Genomic DNA, 21,756 nt, shown 5'->3' with positions numbered 1-21,756 from the left:
GGGCGCAGGCGGCGTGCGCCAAAAACTGGGTGCGTGGGCCGGCAGACGCTGTGCGCGAGGGGCAGCCAAGAAGATGTGCACGGGCGGGCAGCCGAAGATGTGTGCGGGTGGCTGAACAGGATAGTGCAGGTGGCGGCAACGTGATGGTGTGTGAGCGCACGCGCAGGGGCTTCGGAGGTACGGGGAGGAGCACGCCCGAGCACGGTGAAGTCAAACGCCCCTCCTTTGGTGTCTGCCCTGCAATAGCGCTGTGTTCCTGCTCTCATCCGCTGGCAACCTGCTTCGCTGCGATGCTCTGCAAGTGAAAGGGTAAGCTGCCACTGTATCAATCATACTATGAATATACAGAAATAATGTAAAAAAACTGTGAAAACACAACATTGAAAACGGGAAAAAATAAATAATATTGTAGGTAGGAGTTTGGATGACAATGGGGATAGCAAGACAAAAAGCATGGAGGGGAAGGAAGAAAAAAGGGGGGGGGAGAGGGAAGGGAGGTAGCAAAGAGGTGGATGAATGCCCCCCCAAAGGATTGCCTTTGTGCACGTACGCTCTCCCAAGCTTGGCGCTTGGGGAGTCAAACAAAATTGACTTTGATGTGCGCTCAGCAGCAGTCAATACACACACACACAGACACACACACAGACACACACAAATAGCCCCTATCCACGCTTGCAAAATTATGCAGGACACCCTGTGCTCATGCTTGGAGAGTTGGTGATGTCACCGCTCTCAGCTGCAGCGTGGACGCAGCCTAATTTTGCAAGCGCGAGCTGTTGAAATATGTAAGTATTTAAACATATTTGGATTTATATTGTATACCGTTTAATAAAGGTTGATGTCAGAGGAGGGGGCGTGCCAAGCCGGCCTTGGATTTCCTGTGGGCGCGACATACGAATTGATCAATGGGAAACGCACGCTTCCCCCAGTCAACCCATTTCCACCTACTGGGCAGGCTCCACTATGTCTGGAAGACCAGAGGGTCCTCCCCGCAGGGGGTCTCTGTTCTCCGGACTCAGTACTCCGCCCTGCCCCAGCCACTTAGCACCCCGACACCTCTCAACATCCCGTCTCCTCTTTGAACTACAGACTCTATGCAGACTTGCTGGCACCTTAAGCAGATGCCCTGGCTGACTGCATAGAGCCTTATAATAAATGTATAAAACAGAAAACATATTTTAATACACGGGGGACTTTGGGGAGACCCGTGACTTTAAGGGAAATAGGACTGAGATATCGGGGCTCGAAAACCAGGAGTCTGGGGGACACTGGGAAGCCCCGGTGTAATTCCACCCGTGTACCGGCAAATCATGCCAGCTCGCCGGGTAGAATTAAGGTACTACTAGTAGCTACGGCCGCCAAACTCCTGCAAACAAAATAATTGTATTCTTACCCAAGTATCCCACCTAAAACTTACACAGAAAGTTTCATGAGTCTGGGGAAAAGGGAACATGAAAAGTGGAAAAGAAGGGGACACTTTAACTTTTCATGCAATGATACCTGGCCCCTGGCTTATGTTGTTGTGTAGTTGCCAGGGACCCCATGGTATCAGGGGTAACCAGTGGCTTAACCTTTATTATATAGTCTGGTCACCCCCTTACCGATACAATATCCCAAATGCATGGTTTTTATCCCGAAAGCCCCTGCATTGGAAACTGAATAAGAACACCTTCTGGGGCGTGTCCTGAACTCCCCCTCATCAATCTCTAGTAAAAAATTTGTGGCTTGGGGAGAGAAAATTGTTTTTCTCTTGAATTAAAAAAATGCCGACTATAGAAATACTCTCATAACTTTATCCCCATAACTCCTAGAATATTGTGACCCACCTCATCGCGTTCGGGTGAATTTACCGCAGGCAAAGAGATTTATCTTCATGGGTTACTCCTTTTTAGCAATGTTCACTCCTCTTCTCGAATGAGAACAACCTTGGGCCATTACTATAGGCCAGGCCTGCACAACTCCAATCCTCGAGGGCCACAAACAGGCCAGGTTTTCAGGATATCTCTACTTCAGCACAGCTGGCTCAATTAAGGGCTCAGTCATACTGAGCCACTAAATGAGCCAGCGGTGCTTAAGAAGGGATTTCCTGAAAACCAGGCCTGTTTGCGGCACTCGAGGACTGGAGTTTTGCAGGCCTGCTATAGGCACTAACTGAATAGGGCACGTTCCCTGACTGAAAATAATAAAGGTGACAAGACATACTAGTACACATAACTATACACTTATACATATTTTCATGACTCACAGTGAGGCCCTCTCCTACTGCCACTCCCGAAGAACCTGGTTCTAGAACATTCGGGAGAGCTAAATATACCCTCCTATCTCCTTATGATGGTGCCATTTGTCGTGAGACATACTTGGGAGTAGCTATCCTTCATCACATGATGGGGAGAGGATTAACCTGAGTGGGCCCACACAGTTATCCCATTAAGGCTGCTAACCCTTTTCATTAATTAGTTGTCCCCAGAGGAGGACCACACTGTCCCGTATCGAAACATGTATTTTTTTTTTTTTTTTTTTTATAGTAAACTTGGCATATGAAGTGTGTTCCTGGCTACACCTTCTTGCTTTACCCAGGTCACTTGAGGAATTTATTTTAAGGTGCTTTAAAAGGGCTTTGCTTATTTCCACTGTCAAAAAGAATTATGAATCTTGGTTTTAATCGCCTCACAATCCCAGATCTGCTTTGCCATTTGATAACCCCACTTTTAGACAAACACAGAAAACCAGGCAGGGGTCCTCAGCTGCCGTAAAACAATACCATGTATTTTTAAGATGCAACTTGTAACACAAATGAACCTTTTGTGTGCCAGATTATTAAAACACTAAATATTTTAATGGCCTTATCATGACAGTACCGATATAACGTCTTAATTTTGTCCATTTATATGGCTGTCTAATAGTAATTCCTGTTGGCCCGCGAGATGAGGGAGATTTGAATGGCCATTATGTTTTTCCTGGAAGGGACTTGAAACTCTGGTACCTTCACCAGTAAGTATCTCAGGAGCCGGAGGGTCCATAGAGCTTAAAATAGCACAGTTCAGCTCTGGGAACCCCTAGTTCCCACCCTGTAAAAAGAACGGGGGGAGGAGGGAGGAAGAGGTGGGGGTGGGGGTTAAATAATACACTGTAAGGATTGCTACTTTAAAGCTGCAGTCCAAGCTGCCGGGGTTTTAAAAATAAATACAATTTCCCCTTTAATATGTGCATCAATACAATCCACACAATGATAAGTAATTAGCTAAGTTGCCGATCAATTTGTTCTCCTGTGATCGAGTGATCGGCAAAGATTTCGCTCGGGGGTTCACCAAGTGACTGTCAGTGCAGTAGAAGAGGACCAAAGATGCAATGTTCTTTGGGGAAGATCATTTGACCAGGCAGTCACTAGATACAATTGGTGCATTGCTAGAGAGAGGGCAGGCTCAAAAAGGGGTGTGCCAGAGCCTGTTTCAGAAGAGGAAGGGCATGTTACTTTGTAAATGGTTGCTATAGAAACAAAAAAGGCTTATAATACATAAAAAATGTAATTTCAAATAACTTTCGGGGTTTTTTGATTTATAGAACTGATTTATTAAAAAACACACACACACGTAGGTCTGCTTGGTCTGCTGGGTTAATAGAGTAAATCTACCAAGTGACTGTCGGTGGGTCAGTCAGTCTGTGTGTGGGTGGGTCAGTCAGTGTGTTGGGGGGTGTGGGTTGGTCATTCAGTGTGTGGGTGGGTCAGTCAGTGTGTGGGGGGGTGTGGGGGGGGTCAGTCAGTGTGTGGGGGGGTGTGGGTTGGTCATTCAGTGTGTGGGGGGGGTGTGGGTGGGTCAGTCAGTGTGTGGGGGTGTGTGGGTGGGTCAGTCAGTGTGTGGGGGGGTGTGGGTGGGTCAGTCAGTGTGGGGGGGTGTGGGTGGGTCAGTGTGTGGGTGGGTCAGTCAGTGTGTTCAGTCAGTGTGTGGGGGGTGTGGGTGGGTGGGTCAGTCAGTGTGTGGGGGGGTGTGGGTGGGTGGGTCAGTCAGTGTGTGGGTGGGTCAGTCAGTGTGTGGGGGTGTGTGGGTGGGTGGGTCAGTCAGTGTGGGGGGTGTGTGGGTGGGTCAGTCAGTGTGTGGGGGGGGTGTGGGTGGGTGGGTCAGTCAGTGTGTGGGGAGGTGTGGGTGGGTGGGTCAGTCAGTGTGTGGGGGGGTGTGGGTGGGTGGGTCAGTCAGTGTGTGGGGGGGTGTGGGTGGGTCAGTGTGTGGGTGGGTGTGGGTTGGTCAGTCAGTGTGTGGGGGGGTGTGGGTTGGTCTGTCAGTGTGTGGGGGTGTGTGGGTGGGTCAGTCAGTGTGTGGGGGGGGGGTGGTGGGTCAGTGTGTTTCGGTCAGTGTGTGGGGGGGTGTGGGGGGGTCAGTCAGTGTGTGGGGGGTGTATGTGGGTCGGTCATTGTGTGGGGGGGTGTGGGTGGGTCGGTCAGTGTGTGGGGGGGTGTGGGTTGGTCAGTCAGTGTGTTCAGTCAGTGTGTGGGGGGGGGTGTGGGTGGGTGGGTCTGTGTGTTCAGTCAGTGTGTGGGGGGGTGTGGGTGGGTCAGTCAGTGTGTTTGTGTCCAGCTGCAGCCAGGGGCGGGGTGTAACATTGCGCACCACCTCTCTCCCCCCCTTACGCAAATTCTGCACACCCCCCCCTCGCACGCAAATTCTGCACACACACACACCCCCCACACGCAAATTCTGCACACACACACCCCCGCGGGGTACATGCGCCCTGTGCCCCGCGAACGCCCGCGTCAGTGGAGGGCTGAAGGAGCGTGTGGGTGGAACGACGCCGCTGCCAGCCGCTTCTGCGCATGTGTGGCGTCCGTCAGCGGCGCCATCACAACTACGCATGCGCAGCATGGCAGCGGTCGTGGAACAGTTAGGCGGGCCGTTAGGAGTGGGTGTGTGTGTGGGGGTGCGGCGGCGATTAGGAGTGGCGCCGGCAGCTATCGCCGCCGTCGCATGTGACAGGGGACGTGTGAGCGGAGCGGCGTCCATTACGTGACGTCACTTCCGTTTCACATTTCGCCCCCATCTATCCAGTTTTATTCTATCAGGACTAGGTGCCACGAAAGAAGTTTCACTTCAAAAACCTACACACACACTACCCCCCAACACAATACACACAAACACTACTGTCACGGAGACCAGGCAGTTGGCACCTTTTTAACAAGGATCATTCATTGAGAAAAACGAGATAATGAAATAAATTGTGGTTTATTCACTTAAAATAGGCAAACACATAGTGGAACACAAAATACATAAGAAAGACACACTTACTGGGGGTCTGGGCTCAAAAATAGACTTTCCTAGTTGAAATGAACGAAAGACTTTAGTTGAACGTGACTTAGTCTGAAATGTCCTGGAACTCAAATCGTCATGAAGTTCCTGACGCCACCGCTCTCTTTCCTCCGGAGGTCCTGAAATCACTTCACCGGGAGTTAGCTCCAAACGTCCTGGAACTAAATTTGGCTTGCAATCCTAGCTGCGAACATGGACCGCTATGTTTCTTTTTGAGAACTTGGTCTCAAAAAGCTGGACTTGAAAATATTTTGCCTTGAAATTTCTGAAGCCGACTCGCTGCTATTTCTCCAAGAGCATCTTTTGGTACATTCAAATTTGCCGCTGCTGTTCTGGCGCTTAGGATCTCATGTCCGGATTGGCTGAGGGATTCTTATAGTATTTATGAGTTAATTCATGAAATATTACAGCAAATGCCAGCGTGGGAACTTTGTCACCAACCAATCAGAGCGATTGCAGTCTTTTGAAGCCAGGCAAGTGGATCTTCTGAATCAGCCAAAGGCATGCTTAAGCTTACCACCTTAGCCACTTGGTATGCAGAAGACACCCGCTGATTTAGGCTTCTCACAGTCTGGTGGGGCAAATGGTAGTCCCAAGGACTTCCATTCATCCCAGGACATGGGTACTCGAGAGTAAACCTCCTGCCCAAATGTTCTTCACACCCAGGGCATCCTCTGTGGCTTTCATGTCCGATGTCTGAGTAGACCTGTTGGCACCAAGTTGGTAGCCCAGTGGTCACTTGGAACATCGGTACGGAAAGACCCAGCTCATAATTCCGTGCACCAGCATATATGTACTTTAAACAGTGTGTTTAATAAAATATACACTTTCTTTCCTAAGTCTTCTGGTTGTGGGGAATAGAATAAGAAGTTGCACTTTATTTCTTCCTAGCCATATTCCCCACACACTATAAACTAGACTTAGACTTTTAAACCATCTCACAACCTTATCTATGGTTGGAGCACCCCCAGAACCCTTATACCGGGTTCTGGGTGACCTGGGCATTAACTGGGAATCCGACTTGATTCCCGGGTACCTTTTTGGGGTATCCAGAAACTCTAGACACGTTCTGACAACACTTTCTCCGCAAAAAAAAAACCCTTGAAACTCCTAGCCCAGCAATCTCTGCTTGCTGGCACTCCTGGAAAGGTAATAACATAAATTCTTTTTTGCCGCTCAATGTTACAGAATGCATGGGCTCGAGCTGATACTCCTGAACCCCAATACATGAATCAGAGGTAACCAAATGGGTTTAACCTTTATTAGTGAGCCTGGTTACTGTGAGGAACTGTCATAGACCCGGCCACACCCCGCAGCACTGGTACCCTTCCCGAGCTGCGCTCTCCCGAATCCCCCGCAGCGCCGCAGAGGTCCTCCGCTGGTTCGTCCCGCACGCCGCGCAGCTGAAGAGACCAGGGCCGATGGTCCCGCCTCCTCTCTCCGCCCCAGTCGGTACGTTGGTGACGCACTGGGACTGTGCGTGGGCGGCGCTCGCACGCAGCTATGCAAAGATTGGCTTCTCTGCAGACTCCAGCTGCTGCTGTTGATTCCCTCACCTATTGCTGACTCCTCGTCCCTATAGGCATTTCATTAGTGCCTGCTACAATGTATACTCAGCCTGCCCCTTGGCAAGATGGCTAAGCATAATACTTCTTTCAGTGCGAAGTGTTCACTGCATCCCTGCCTCTCTGCCTTGTTACCTTGTCCTGTGATTTCCTCTAGCTCCTCTCTGACCTTTGGCTTTGTACCCGGACTCCGACTCTCTCTGCTCCTGACCACGGCAAGTACCCACAACGATCCGCACCTCTCCAACCCGACCATGGCAAGTACCTACGACGTTCCGCACCTTTCTAATCCTGACCCAGCTTAATGACTACGACTCTGCACTCCGGACACGCTCTCGTGGCTGGAGGTCGGTTTTATCCAATCCCCACCTCGGCGTCGTGTTCGTGGTGAGCACTACATTACAGTTACCCCTTCACCGTAAAACCTTCCCCCTCAAGATGAAGGCTCTGTGGCAGTCAGCACATCCGGTGGCTCCGCAAGCCTGGCACTTCTTGAGGTTTTTGGCTCACTAGGGATGTCCTGTCGGGAGAGTCCATCAGTATTATTCCAAAACAGAGATTAAAGTAAGAAAGAAAGAAAGGGATAAAAAAAAAAAAAAAAAAAACCCTCAAGGGAGCGTGGTACTCTGAGGAAATCTATGCCGCTGACGTTGAGTAAATGTTGATGTGGGCCGCTCCTCTTGAAAAAAGTGAAGTCCAGTACATGCAAAAGTTTAATAATGTTAATGGTTTTGTTCATGTTAAAGTTAAGGTTGTTACAGGTGTTCAAGTTGCTTAGGCTTGAGGGCTCCGCAAAGCATAAAGGTAGTGAGATCAGGACAAGGGTCAACCCATGAAAAGAGGTAAAACTGCATAAAATAAACATTGAATGTGGAAGGTCTCAATAAATACTGAACTATTTAAACTATTTAAAAAAAAAAAAAAAGAGGGTGGACATAGCTTTCCAACAAGAAACCCATTTAGATGCCAAAGAGACAGCAAAATGAAAAAGGGATTGGGTGGGACAATGTGTGTTCTCCCCAGCAGTGCATAACGCCACTCTCGTTAATAAAAACATCCCAATAGAAGTTATCTCATCAGAAGCAGACACAGAGGGACGCTTACTGATTGTAAAACTCAGAAGTATCGGGAAAGAATACATTTTGGGAAATGTATATGGCCCCAATGACCATTACCCCCAATATTTCACAGACCTAACACAAAGATTATTAAGATGTAAATGTAACAATGTGGTTGTGGGGGGTGGGAAGGGCCTGGAATGCAATACAGGATACATACTTAGACAGATCAGGAGACAGGAAAAATGTCCCAACAACGAATAGACAAACCAAGAATATGTCATACGTAAAAGACGCCCTAGGGATGGTAGACGCCTAGAGAACTTCAACCCCTTAGAAAGAGAATTCTCATTCTATTCGAGCGTCCACTCCTCGTTCCTGAGGATAGATGGTATCTTAGTTAATGAGGGAATGTTAAACAACATCTTTAATACAAAAATAAGTGTAATTATAATATCTAACCATGCCCCGGTCCTTCTAGAGTTAGACATGGGCATATCTATAAAAAGCCTAAACATTTGGAGATTCCTAAACTACTTGGCCCAAAATGAAAAATTCAAGAAACATCTGATTTAAAGCTGGAAAGAGTTTGAGGCTAATAACGAAGCAGCTAAGACCAACCCACTTATGTTCTGGGAGACCTCTAAGGCAGTGAGAGGCCAGATTATATATTTTGTTAACAATTATAAAAGAAAAGCGAATAAAGGCTTCTACATAGCGAGCAAGGAATTAGGACAAGCATACAAACTGCTAAAAATCAGGGATTCCCAAGAAAATAGAGAAAATTATTGGCAGAAAAAATCCGCCTGCGACATCTGGTTGGAGAAACGATAAATACAATGTTTTTAAAAAGACAGCCAGGTAGGTAACCATCTTCAAATTTGGGAATAAAACGGGGAGACTTTTGGGAAACCTCATGAGAGGCTTCACCAATATAAAACCCATTACCATAATGAGATATAGGGCGTTCAGTCACAACACAACCAGAACAAATTAGCAATATCTTTAAAAAAGTATTATAAAAAACTCTACGAGAAAGGAAATATAAATTCAGGAAAAATGGAAACTTTTCTTAAAAAATAAAACTACCAATAATAAGTAGCATACAATTGGAAAGCATGAACTCCCCTATAACCCCGAAAGAAATAGTGGATACTATAGAAAATCTAAAAAAAACTTAAACGTCCCGGGGCCAGGTGGGCTATCAGGGGAATATTTTAAAATACTTAAAGTAGTAGTAAGAGTCCCCATGCAAAAAACTTTCCAAACCATGTTAGGAAAAAGGGGTCCCTACCCTCGAGCGACCTTGCCCACATTAAAATCATCCACAAAACCGGAAAAGACCCTCTTTTACCAGAATCATACCGACCGATATCCCTGATTAATCAAGATATTTACCAAAATAATGGCTAACAGGCTAGCCAAGATACTACCCTCAATTATACATCCAGATCAATCAGGTTTCATAAAGGGAAGGACTGCCATGAAAAATATCAGAAAGTCATCTCAGTTATCCAATGGGCACAAATACACAAGTTAAAAAATGTGACGCTGATGACCATAGATGCGGAGAAAGCATTTGATAACATACATTGGGATCATGTTCTATTTACACTAGAAAATTTGGATTTAATGGGAACTTCAATTAATTATTGCGAACCCTATATAATAAAACAAAAGCTAAGATTGTAGCAGCTGGATGTATATCGGAGACTACATAGAGGTACAAGACAGGGCTGCCCATTATCCCCTTTATTATTTAACTTGGCAATAGAGCCATTAGCTCAATATTTGAGGTGAATGAGGGAATAAGAATGGGCAAACTGAACATAAAATACGCCATGTTTGCGGACAATATTTTGTTGTTCCTGACCAACCCTAATAGATCAATAGAAAAATTCCTAGAGACAATGTCAGAATTTGGCTCATTTGACGGATTCAAGATAAATGTATCAAAGACAGAACTGATGCAAATAGAGAAGATAGAAATATCGAACAATATAGGTTATCAATAAAAATAAGAAATCCCACAAATCAAGTAGCTAGGAATTAAGCTAGAAGCTGACTTAACAAGAATGTATGATAATAATATAAAACCTATAATTTAAAAAATCCTAGAAGAATTAAAAACCTGGATGTCATTCCCACTGTCATTTTTTTGGCAGAGCCAGTGTCATTAAAATGATCTAATTTGCAAAATTACTCTACTCCCTGCAAATATTACCGCTACTAATCAAACGTAAAGATATAAAGGAACTAAATAGGGGGAGAAATAAATTCTTATGGAACGGAAAGAAAACCAGAATAGCGATAACAAAGCTACAAATGGCCAAAGAAATTGTATTATAACCTAGCTTGCCTACTTAGACAGGTGACTGGATTTTGGGAAAGGAGTATAACTCCACCCTGGAGTTGGAGAACCAGTTCTCTGATCAATTTTCACTGGTGAAATTACTTCACACAGACTGAGGTAAACTACCCCAAGAACTCAAGTTCAACATTCTGATTAGAGATAAAATCATATGGAGAACAGCATGGAAAAAAATTAAGTTATTATATTTAATCTCTAGATTTTTGCCAATCCAGGGAAATCAGAAGTTTCCCACAGGGAAAGATAATAAAAATGTCATTATCTGGTAGAGAAAGGGAATCAGACACGTAGGCAATATAGTTAATAAGGAACAACAGGAATTCAGGTCACTCCAGGACATAGTATTGAAATACGATCTCCCAGGCAATCAAACATTTCAGTATATCCAACTGGTTGACTATACAAGGAAACTCCAAGATTACAGAAACACATACGAAGAATGAATGAATTTGACAGCTACTTTAGCCAGAATAACAACAAGGGATGCACCCTAGCTAAACAATATAATTTAATTAGGGATAAAGATATGGAAAGAAATAATAAGAAAAATCTTAGCTCATGGCAGAAAGATTTCCAAGAAATACAGACGGTGGAGGAGCTGGTAACTGGGTATGTCAGAACATGTAAATTAAGAGGGTCTTAGAACTGGGGAGAAATTACATTTAGATGACTGCATGGAGCCTACATTCCATTTGTCAGATAAATAAAAAAACATTGAGACAGACACCACAAAATGCCAAAAATTTAATTTGAATAAGGCAAATCTCAAGCATGGTCTATGGATGTGCAACAAGATCAAACAATTCTAGGATCAAGTTATGCTTTACATAAAAAAAGATAAGTTAATTGGAAGATAAACCCACTCCCAATGTTGTTCGCAAACACGGAACCTTGGTCAATCAAAATACACCAAAATAGTAATGCGAAGCTACCAACAGAAATTATGATCGTAACAGCCAGGAAGGCAATTACGATAGAGGATAGATCCTGAGGTGCCAAATTTAGAATTTGTCAAATCCCTTCTTATCAAGTTGATTACTATAGACAAAATAACTAGCGAACAAACAGGAAACAACCAGCATGTCAAATATTCCTCCAAATGGGAGCTGATTACAGAATCATTCCCACAACAGGACCAAGAAAAATGTAGGTGCAGAACAAGATGGGGTAGAGAATAGCGATAATTTGTTTAGCTTTAGAAAACGACTTTAATAGGTGGAATTTAAACCTGAACCGAAAAGCTCTGAATACACAACACAAGACAGACAAGAAGTTAAACCAACCTGTTGTTAAATGTTTGATGTTGTAGCTCTAGTATATGGAGCTAGGTTTGAGTTTAGAAATACAATTTTAAAAATGGGTACCGTTGCTTTATAAAGTTTTATACTATCGAGGGAAATTCAAACCAGACCTTTGTAGAAATGTAAGGTGGTATTATTTATCATTGCTTTGAAAAGGCCACATGGAATGTATGGGGGAAGTCTCCAAAGCCTTCCTCGTTGAAAAAGCAATGTAACATGTTCAATTCCTTCTGAGATGCTGCATCATCTAAAAGCTAAATGTCTACGGTGATGAAATTATTAGGGTTTTTTTACCCAAATAAAAATATATTAAAAATAAATAAATAAAAAGAGAAACATAAGCCGAAATCCCTTTACAGCATGTTACCACATGTCATACCTGTAGGTTCTTCTCAGCGAGGTCGCTGGAGTAGAAAAGGTGAGAATTCATTGGTAAGACTTATGTAGAGTTATTGTTCTCCCATTGAAAACAACATACTGTAAGCTCACCCCAGTCGTCAACTAGCTTTAAACTGATATTTATGCCATAAAAGAAAAAAAGCTTTCTTGTGATGTATAACTTTTTTGCCTCAATATATAAAAGACTTTATAACTTTGTCTCTATAATACTTAGATGCCATCTTCACTGTAGCATCTGTACACGTAACATTTTTGACAGCCTATTGACTACTTTTGCAGAATAAACAGATATCTGTATACTGCCCCTCCTACTCATAAAGTGTGTGGTAGGATTTGATTCGTGTAATCGCAATGGTTACAAATATCTATTTGTTATTCTTGCAAATTGCTGTAAGGCAATTTCATATTTAATATATTTTGAAAGGTATGCCTTGTCACTTCCCTTGATACTCTGTAGAACCACTCCTATGAATGCCTTTCAATGTATATCTAAAATGGGCGTGTTTATTCCAGTGTCAGGGAAGCCATATTTCAATCCCATCTCTGACAAAAACAGATGTTGACCTGAGATAACATCAGTCCTATACAACACAGGCTTGGCTTGATAGACCATAAAAACAATTGTTGTACTTTTAAGACAATTTGTAACCAGTGTTAACCCCTGAAGTGACATACAGTTAGGTCCGGAAATAATTGGACACTGACACAATTTTCATAATTTTTGCTCTGTACGCCACCACAATGGATTTGAAATGAAACAACCGAGATGCAATAGAAGTGCAGACTTTCAACTTTAATTCAAGGGGTTGAACAAAAATATCGTATGAAACGTTTAGGAATTGCAACCATTTTCATACAGAGTCCCCTTATTTCAGGGGCTCAAATGTAATTGGACAAATTAACACAATCATAAATACATTTTTCATTTTTAATACTTTGTCGAGAATTCTTTGCACACATTGACTGCTTGAAGTCTAGAAAGCATGGACATCACCAAATGTTGAGTTTCCTTTGTGATGCTTTGCCAGACCTTTACTGCAGCTGTCTTCAGTGTTGTTTGTTCGTGGGTCTTTCTGCCTTAAATTTTGTCTTCAGCACGTGAAATGCATGCTCGATCGGGTTGAGATCAGGTGATTGACTCGGCCATTGCAGAATATTCCACTTCTTTGCCTTAAAAAACTCCAGGGTTGCTTTCGCAGTATGTTTTGGGTCATTGTCCATCTGTAAAGTGAAGCGCCGTCCAATCAACTTCGCTGAATTTGGCTGAATCTGAGCAGACAATAATAGTGACCCAGTGCTATTGTAAGCCATGCATGCCCATGCCATCACACTGCCTCCACTGTGTTTTACAGATGATGTGGTAAGCTTCGGATCATGAGCTGTTCCAAGCCTTCTCCATACTTTTTTCTTATCATCATTCTGGTACAGGTTGATCTTAGTTTCATCTGTCCAAAGAATGCTGTTCCAAAACTGGGCTGGCTTTTTTAGATATCGTTTGGCAAAGTCTAATCTGGCCTTTCTATTCTTGAGGTTTATGAATGGTTTGCACCTTGTGGTGAACCCTCTGTATTTGCTCTCGTGAAGTCTTCTCTTTATGGTAAACTTGGATAATGATAAGCCTACCTCCTGGAGAGTGTTCTTCACTTGGCTGGATGTTGTGAAGGGGTTTTTCTTTACCATGGAAAGAATCCTACAATCATCCACCACTGACTTCCGTGGACGTCCAGGCCTTTTTGTGTTGCAGAGCTCACCAGTGCGTTCTTTTTTCTCAGAATGTACCAAACTGTTGATTTGGCCACTCCTAATGTTCCTGCTATCTCTCTGATGGATTTTCTTTTTTTTGCAGCCTAAGGATGCCCTGTTTCACTTGCATTGAGAGCTCCTTTGACCGCAAGTTGTGGGTTCACAGCAACAGCTTCCAAATGCGAATGCTACACCTGGAATCAACGCCAGACCTTTTACCTGCTTAATTGATGCTGAAATAACGAAGGAATAGCCCACACCTGTCCATGAAACAGCTTTTGAGTCAATTGTCCAATTACTTTTGGTCCCTTGAAAAAGAGGGGGCTACATATTAAAGAGATGTAATTCCTAAACCCTTCCTCCAATTTGGATGTGAATACCCTCAAATTAAAGCTGATAGACTGCACTTTAAGCCCATATTAATTATTTAACTGTAACTTGAATTTATTTTGGTACACAGCCGAAATAACAAAACTTGTATCAGTGTCCAATTATTTCCAGACCTAACTGTATTGATTAAAATACTTAATATCACATGATATGATCATGACAGGAACAATTACTGTATTTTTTAAAAGATATTCTTATTACATTTCAACTCAAATACATTTATGTTTAATCCAATTTGTTCGTTTGTATAACCATCCAGAGATACTGTACGTGCATTTATTCCCCAAATATCACTTTCATGTTTTTTGGCACTTTATTATACATTCAACAGACTAACAATGAATTCCAAGTCTTGCTGTCCCCAGAACATGAGACATAGAAGTGATACAGAGAGATGGAGCTATCACAGCCGCATTAATGTATTATACATTTAAATTATTTAAATTATGCTGAAGCTTACAGGTCTGTCTCATGCCCATTATCCATCATTTCTTGAATGTATTAATATGTGATTCCTGAGAAAATTGTAACCTTGTGTTACTCCTGGGAAAACACACCATTAACATGATAGCAAAGCTTGTAGAGGAAGAGAGAATATTTTTTTAAAGAAGTTGATGAATCAGATTTTTTATTTTAAATACAGACATAGCCAACGTTATTGCAACCTGTGATGCGATCCCGCAGGTGAAATTATGTGACAGCTCTGCCGACTTCACGCTGATTGAAAACAGTGGTTTGCAATAATGTTGGCTACATCAGTGAGTGTAAAAAGAGAATGTATTTTATTTGCAATTTTTGCTTTCCTCTATTATTATCCTTTGTTTTCTGAAGTTTAGCTACTCCTTTTTTTGTCTCTTTAAAAATATCTTTAAAGAGAGGTCCCAGGTCATTCATGTCCCATTTCCCTTGTCTTTGCCATTTTAGGTTTTGGGCTGACAACACAACCACCATTGGGAACAAATATAGGGATAGTAGCATTCACCCAATTTTTTTTTAGTCTGCCAGTTATAGTTTAAATGTATAATCAGAATATAGAGGGTTGTGTATTACATGATCATACCTGCAAAACTGGAGCAAAAAGATTTCACTAGATTTATTTAAAAAAGCTTCCATAAGAAGCCGTGGGATACTTTGCTTCAATGCATATCGTGCCATTATTTTGCTCTAGTTGTGCTGTGGTTTTGCAGCCAGGAGACACATACACCTAACATGTGAAATTGTCTTAGCTGCTCATAATGGCAGAACATTCCTTATCTGTTCAGTTAAGTTTTTCCACAGAATTGAATTGAAACCTTCTCGAGTTGTGAATAGTCTAACTAATTAATGATTCTACAGTATAGTGCACTAGTGTGCTTTTTGCCTCATATCTATCCCTGTTTTCTTGTTTTTGTAATTTTCTTCAGGCGGAGCCCACGGTTACGTCATGGGATTAGGAAACCACAGCATTCTTCTGCTGATAACCTGGCCAATGAAATGACCTATGTTACTGAGACAGAAGATGTCTTTTATACATACAAAGGCTCCCCGACTTCAAAAGACAGTGATTCTGAGTTCTTCCATAACCGCAGTCCACTTAGTAGGTATGAGAGAAGATGTTTGTATATACTGTATGTAATTACACAACTATATTTTTTATAAAAGAGAACAGCATTTAACATGTTTTAAAACCCATCAGGAATTCTGTAGTTGATTTTATTTTATTTTTTAATCTGAATTTGTGATTCTTTTGAACTCCGGGTATTTAGTTCGCAATCCCTTTTGAATTGTTATCAAATATATTTTTATACAGTATAATATTTACACTCAATTTTGTTTTCTTCCCATGCAACATACAGAATACGTTTGTAGGCACTATTGTCATTGCAGTGTAATGTAATTTTATATTAGAATTGCCCCCCTCTCCCCCAAAACACTCCCTCACCAAGCATTCTCTCTTCTCCCCCGCAACTTTGACTGTTTCTCCTGGTCAAATGACGCTTCGTTGCCATGACAACGGGACACTACACGGAGTCACGTTGCCATCGCAACTTGATGCCACGTGACGTTGTGATGTCCCGTAGTCCTGTTGTCATGGCAACACAGCATCATTTGACACTGCACAGCCATTTTAACAGGAACTGCAGGGGAAACAGTCAAAGTTGTAGGGGAGGAGATGGAGTATGCCGGGAGACACCGCACCACCCCGCCGCAGGTAAGACTCGTGAGCGGGGGGGAGAGTGTTTTGGGGGGGTGGGCGAGTGTGTTTTTTAAGACTTTGTGGAGTCCTGATAATACATGTATACAGACATCTAAATTACATAGAAAGCTCAGTGGCCACATTTTTTAATCAAGTCCATCATAGTTCTCCATCTTAACTAAAATGTATTGGTATTTAACAGATTCAAAATCCTCCTAGAGGAGCAGACAGAAATAGGATGTTCGAGAGGTATATTGGTTACTAGAATTGAAAGTAGTGTCTGAAAAATCAACAATATATTGTCTTTTCTGATAATTAAAAAAAGTAAATAAGCAATCTTATTACAGATTTAATGTGCAATTTACTAAAATTAATAAACACAGTGCCATTTTCAATTTTTGTTTACCTAATTTGCAAGATGTCTCGCGATAATTGACGCTTCCACTTAGTAGCCAAAGGCAAGAAGAGTAGTAGAATCCATTATGAGTTACTATTCTGAATTATTACTGAAAAACAGACAGTGAATCCCTGCGCTTCTCCTTTTGCGATAGCAATAAATGGGGAATATATATATATATATATATATATATATATATTTTGTAAAAATCTATAGGATAAAGGAGACTTTTGGTTTACATCCTTCAAATAATGCCAAGCCTGCTAACCACGTTAAGGTCCCTACGCTAAATGCATACTAATGTTATGTGAAATAAACCCAGAAGGGGTTAATACTGTATATCCAAGCAAATGCTTATATAACATAGTGCAGTTAAAAACTGTTATATACCAGTGAAGATACTGTGTCTGCAAGTAAAGTGAATAGTGAAATACAGGGACCTTGCTGGGAGATTATATACCTAGAAGAATTATTGCGTTCAGCAAGAAAGGACATAGATCCCGTGGGAGTGGGGGGTTTCTAATGAATTTATTAGAGAGGTTATCGATTAGGCAAGTAAGTGGTATTGTTTTATTGTTGTGTGTTAAACTGCTGCTATCCATTTGATTCTCTGACTGTTATGAGACATTATTAAAAGTATCCTTAATTTAATTTGTTTATGAAAGGATTCATTGTGTTGAGCTCATGACTGCCGAAGGTGAAATTAAAATAGATTTAGGGACTGTTTAATATTCCCTGAAGCGGTTGTTTTCTGCCAACATGCAAAAATAAAAGCGTTTAACAAGAAAATATTTTCGAAAACTGTTGTTGTGCTTATACACATACAGTAAATGACACAGTAAATTGGATACAAAGCTAAGAACATTTCAATGCACAGTAAAAGGTACAGTCTCAACGCATGCAAGCTTATCTTCTAACGGGCCAAATGGGCTTCAGTATTTATTTATTTTTTCCAAAACTGGCTTTATCATAAAACAAAAACCCTCCACCCACCAAATACATACAAACACCCCCACCACCCAAATACATACAACCCCCAAATACATACAAACACCCCCACCACCCAAATACATACAACCCCCAAATACATACAAAAAACACCCCCCAAATACACACAACCCCCACCCCCCAAATACATACAAAAACTGCTCTGCTCCCCAAATAGATACCACCCCCTCGCACCCCCAAATACATACATCCTCCCCTCACCCCCAAATACATACAAAACATGCACGTACCTTGGGGGTGGTTTCAGGCCTGTAGTTCCCGTCTCTCCCCGAGCTGCGGTGGGCCTCCTTTCGGGCTTCTCTAACTCCCACACTGTGCAGACCCGCATCTTTCCCTCACTGTCCTGCACCGGCAGTGCGCCAACGTCAGAGAAAGGCCCTGCGTGGGATAGTGAGGGAGACCCGCAGCTGGGAAAAGCTGGGTACAATTTTTTGCCCAGCTGCCAGTCCTCTCGTTGCCACTGGGATCCGGCTCTCCCTACCTGCGGGCTTCCCTCACTGTCCCGCGCCAAGCCTCTATCATGTTCAAAAAAGTTGGGCCCAACTTCCAGCAACAGCTGACCCATCCTTCCCCGCAGCCACCGGGCCCAGAACACTTGTCAAAGCTCTCCTCCCTGTCGGCGGGCCTGGGTACATTGGAGATACAGAAACAGAGGATATTATAAATATAGTATGGAAGATAGATGCTATCTAGATACAATGTGTTTGGAGAGGAAGTTTAGATATTATGACATGGTGGATGATGGTGTGAAAAGTAACAGAGGAGGCATACAAGGCTGCACTTTATTGTAATGTAATAGTGACCTAGACAAACAGGGAACACAGGAGTATGATCTTGAATTAAATTATCTGTTTGCCCAATAAACATTATCACACTACCTACCTCCTCAGTATGCTGTAAATCCTCTTCCATTCTCTAAAGCAGGGGTCTCCAAACTACCAGGGGCCACATCATACCCCCACAAGATTTTATCCGACCGGCAGCAACTTAAAATATATATTTTTGCTCATTATATATCATTTCCCAGTGTAAGCACGGCATCCTTTCTTTGTAATTGTCATATTTCTCTTTTGTTCTGAATCATATCATACTGATTACCCCAAAAAATCCAAATAAAACTTATTCATTCATTTATAAATATATAAAAATTATTTTAAAAAAAATTCTTTGGCCCGCGAAAATGTGTAGAATATACGATGTGTTCCTCGTACTGAAAAGTTTGGAGACCACTGTTCTAAAGCTCCAGGTAGTCAATGTGAATCTACTATAGAAACTCAGGAACTCACTAAAAACGAATGTTCTGTAATTATCAAATACTTTTTCACGTGTTTTTTCTTTAAGTGCACTTCTATTTTCAGGGATAAAATGTGGATCTAAAGTACAGTAATTTTAATAATGTCTTATTCATTTTCTGAGGAATAGGAAATGTTTTGATGTCTTAAGAATTTGTTTAAAATTGATCTGACAAATTAATCAATTTCAAAATCAAAACTTGGCATCTTATAAAATTGTATTGCTTTCAAATACATGAATGCTTTTGCAATTTCCAAATATGTCATATTTGGAATGTACGCTGTAATAATATTCTTATTAAAAGGAAAATTCTTTGGTCATTTTAAGTACAGTAGCTGCAAATGCACGTTTTTCTCAAGACCAAACTGTCATAGGCAGACCTTAGAATTGCTATACTCAAAATGTGGACTGGTATTCTATATATGAACAATAAGTGAACTGTTCTTCATATTCTGGCCCGCTGTGAGCCTACAGCCTTGGCGGACCCCCCCTACGCACCGTCCACATTGTGTTGTCCCAGGCCTGTTAGTGGAAGGCAGTCTTAGCCCCTTTTCCCCCAACTTCCGAACATGCTCCACCACCCTCTGCCACCCTTCTCAACACCTAGGCCTCTTCACACCTACTCGACAACTACATACACAAGCAGAATCCCTGTGTCCCTGGTTCGGTACTGCAGTCCAACACTGCTGGAATTGTACATCTGTATCTCAAGAGAATCAAGTGCTTGTATGGAATATAGATACTACAGTAATGGCTAAAGCGGCTAACTATATTAATAATGTCTTAACCTTATGAACCACTGGATTATGTGTTGCTGTAGTATTTCTAGACTTTACAAAATGTTTTTTTTTTTTGTTCAGACCACTTTTAATAAAACCCTTTTTGGGTTTATTTTTAGGTCATCAGATCAAGACTCACCAAAGTAAGTGACTGCTTCACAATTATTATTTTTTTACTAATATTTGTACATTTCTTGTAAATCGTGATATTTGTGAATGAACCAACACGGAAGCACTTTATGAATTAAATTATAGTGTAAAAATTATTGGAATCCTCAGAGGTCATTCCCTTCATGTGTATACATGAAGAACATCATGAAGAGACTTTTGAGCTTTTAAAATTTCGAAACAGTACTGGGGTTATGTATGACCACAAAACAGAGGGGGAAATTTCAATTGCTTACATCTACGAAGAAGCAGCACCATCTACAACTAATCAAATTTCTTCAAGACCAGTAGTGCTACTAATACTTTGACTCCTATGAAACTTGTGTTGTTTCTGCAATGCAAATCAAGACATACTTAAAAGCAAGATATTGGCCTCAGGGTATCTTTCCTAATAAGTTTTTAAAAATATATATATTTGTTTTACTGTTTCAGACTTTACACTTAGTCAGGTTGGGCAGTTACTTTCAAGTAAAGTTACTTTCAAAGGGGAAAAAACAAACATTGTATTATGACTTAAATATCTAACCATCACACTCCTAAAACAGGTTAATATTCTATAGGAACGTTGTCATATGCAGGTAAATGACTGTGTAATAAGGAAATGTATGAATTTACTTTTATTTTAACACATTGTTCATAAAATCTTAACTTAATGATATTGTTTTTTTAAAGGTGTACGGAAATAAGTTAGAAAATATGTATTTCTGACCAAAAACAACATTTCTTTTTTAAGGCATATATTGGATCATAGCCCAAAAGAACATAGTTTGACTTACACGCAAACTTCTTTCCTCAACTCTCCCAATGGGTTGTCGAGGCAGTCTTCTATCTCTCACCCTCTTGAGGGTGTGGATAAGAAGTTTTTAGAGACGTATGACCTCAAGAAAGGGGGCTCAACAGATGATTCCAACCAATACTACTGTGATAAGGTATGTATGCAAATTACAGGTACCTGAATTTCACTTCTAAAAGTTTAGGAATGTTATCAATGAGTAATAGGTAATGACAGAGAAAATAGTTATATTGGGGGAAGAGCATTGGGAAAGATATGGTACAAAAATTTGACAGGATATCTATATGCCATTCCTTCTCATACTTATGATATCAATTTTTTTTAAAAGTGGTCAATTGTGATGTTTGTGTTATCTTTGATTGCAAAGTACACTTTGAAAAGATTAAATAATAATATATAATATCTTTATCATGTAACATTGACCGTGTAAACCTTATTATTATTTTTTTTGTGTTATAGAATGATCTTATTAATGGAGATTTGCTATTGGTCCGTATTACACCAGATGAAGATGGGAAATTTGGATTTAACCTGAAGGTAATATGCTTAATCTCAGTATTTAGAATTGTATGGTGCAAGTGAAATGTGAACCCACTTTTATTTCCAAATAGAGCCGCGTAGATGAAAGACTACATATTCTCAGGAAACTTGGTGTGTTCAAGCACATAGGTTCTAGAAATTAGGACACCAGTGGAAGAGAGTGCGAGAGCATGATAAATTCTAAAACAATTGTAGTAGAAGTTGTCAGTATTGTAAAATATCAGCAAACAAATAGCATTAAAAATGGATTTCAATTTTTAATACATTATTATTATTGTAGCACTATTGCAAATGCTGCATATTTATACATGTTAAGCTTTGGTGCAACAACAAAATAATAGATACCAACAAGAAAAATCATTTATATATGAAAAAGAACAATTTCAAAAAAACAGACACATATTCAGAAGAAATTAATAGAAGGGCAGACATGCTAAATGAGACCCCCAAAGTTTTGGGTAAAAAAGAGCCCGAAATA

At 41.4% G+C, this 21,756-nt stretch overlaps 1 protein-coding gene across 3 annotated transcripts in view; it reads left to right on the top strand.

Moving 5' to 3' along the window:
- PTPN3 (protein tyrosine phosphatase non-receptor type 3) overlaps nucleotides 1-21,756 on the top strand; it is a 259,615-nt gene that overhangs the window by 189,197 nt on the left and 48,662 nt on the right. For all 3 annotated transcript variants that reach the window (XM_075585952.1, XM_075585951.1, XM_075585953.1), the window contains 4 exons: nucleotides 15,528-15,704; nucleotides 19,897-19,920; nucleotides 20,679-20,874; nucleotides 21,198-21,275. In XM_075585952.1, coding sequence (XP_075442067.1) covers nucleotides 15,528-15,704; nucleotides 19,897-19,920; nucleotides 20,679-20,874; nucleotides 21,198-21,275 — 475 coding nt within the window. The remainder of the gene's footprint in view (nucleotides 1-15,527; nucleotides 15,705-19,896; nucleotides 19,921-20,678; nucleotides 20,875-21,197; nucleotides 21,276-21,756) is intronic.

The sequence above is a fragment of the Ascaphus truei genome, chromosome 2 (genome assembly GCF_040206685.1).
Source record: "Ascaphus truei isolate aAscTru1 chromosome 2, aAscTru1.hap1, whole genome shotgun sequence".
Taxonomy (NCBI): domain Eukaryota; kingdom Metazoa; phylum Chordata; class Amphibia; order Anura; family Ascaphidae; genus Ascaphus; species Ascaphus truei.
This window is presented reverse-complemented; position numbering and strand designations above follow the sequence as displayed.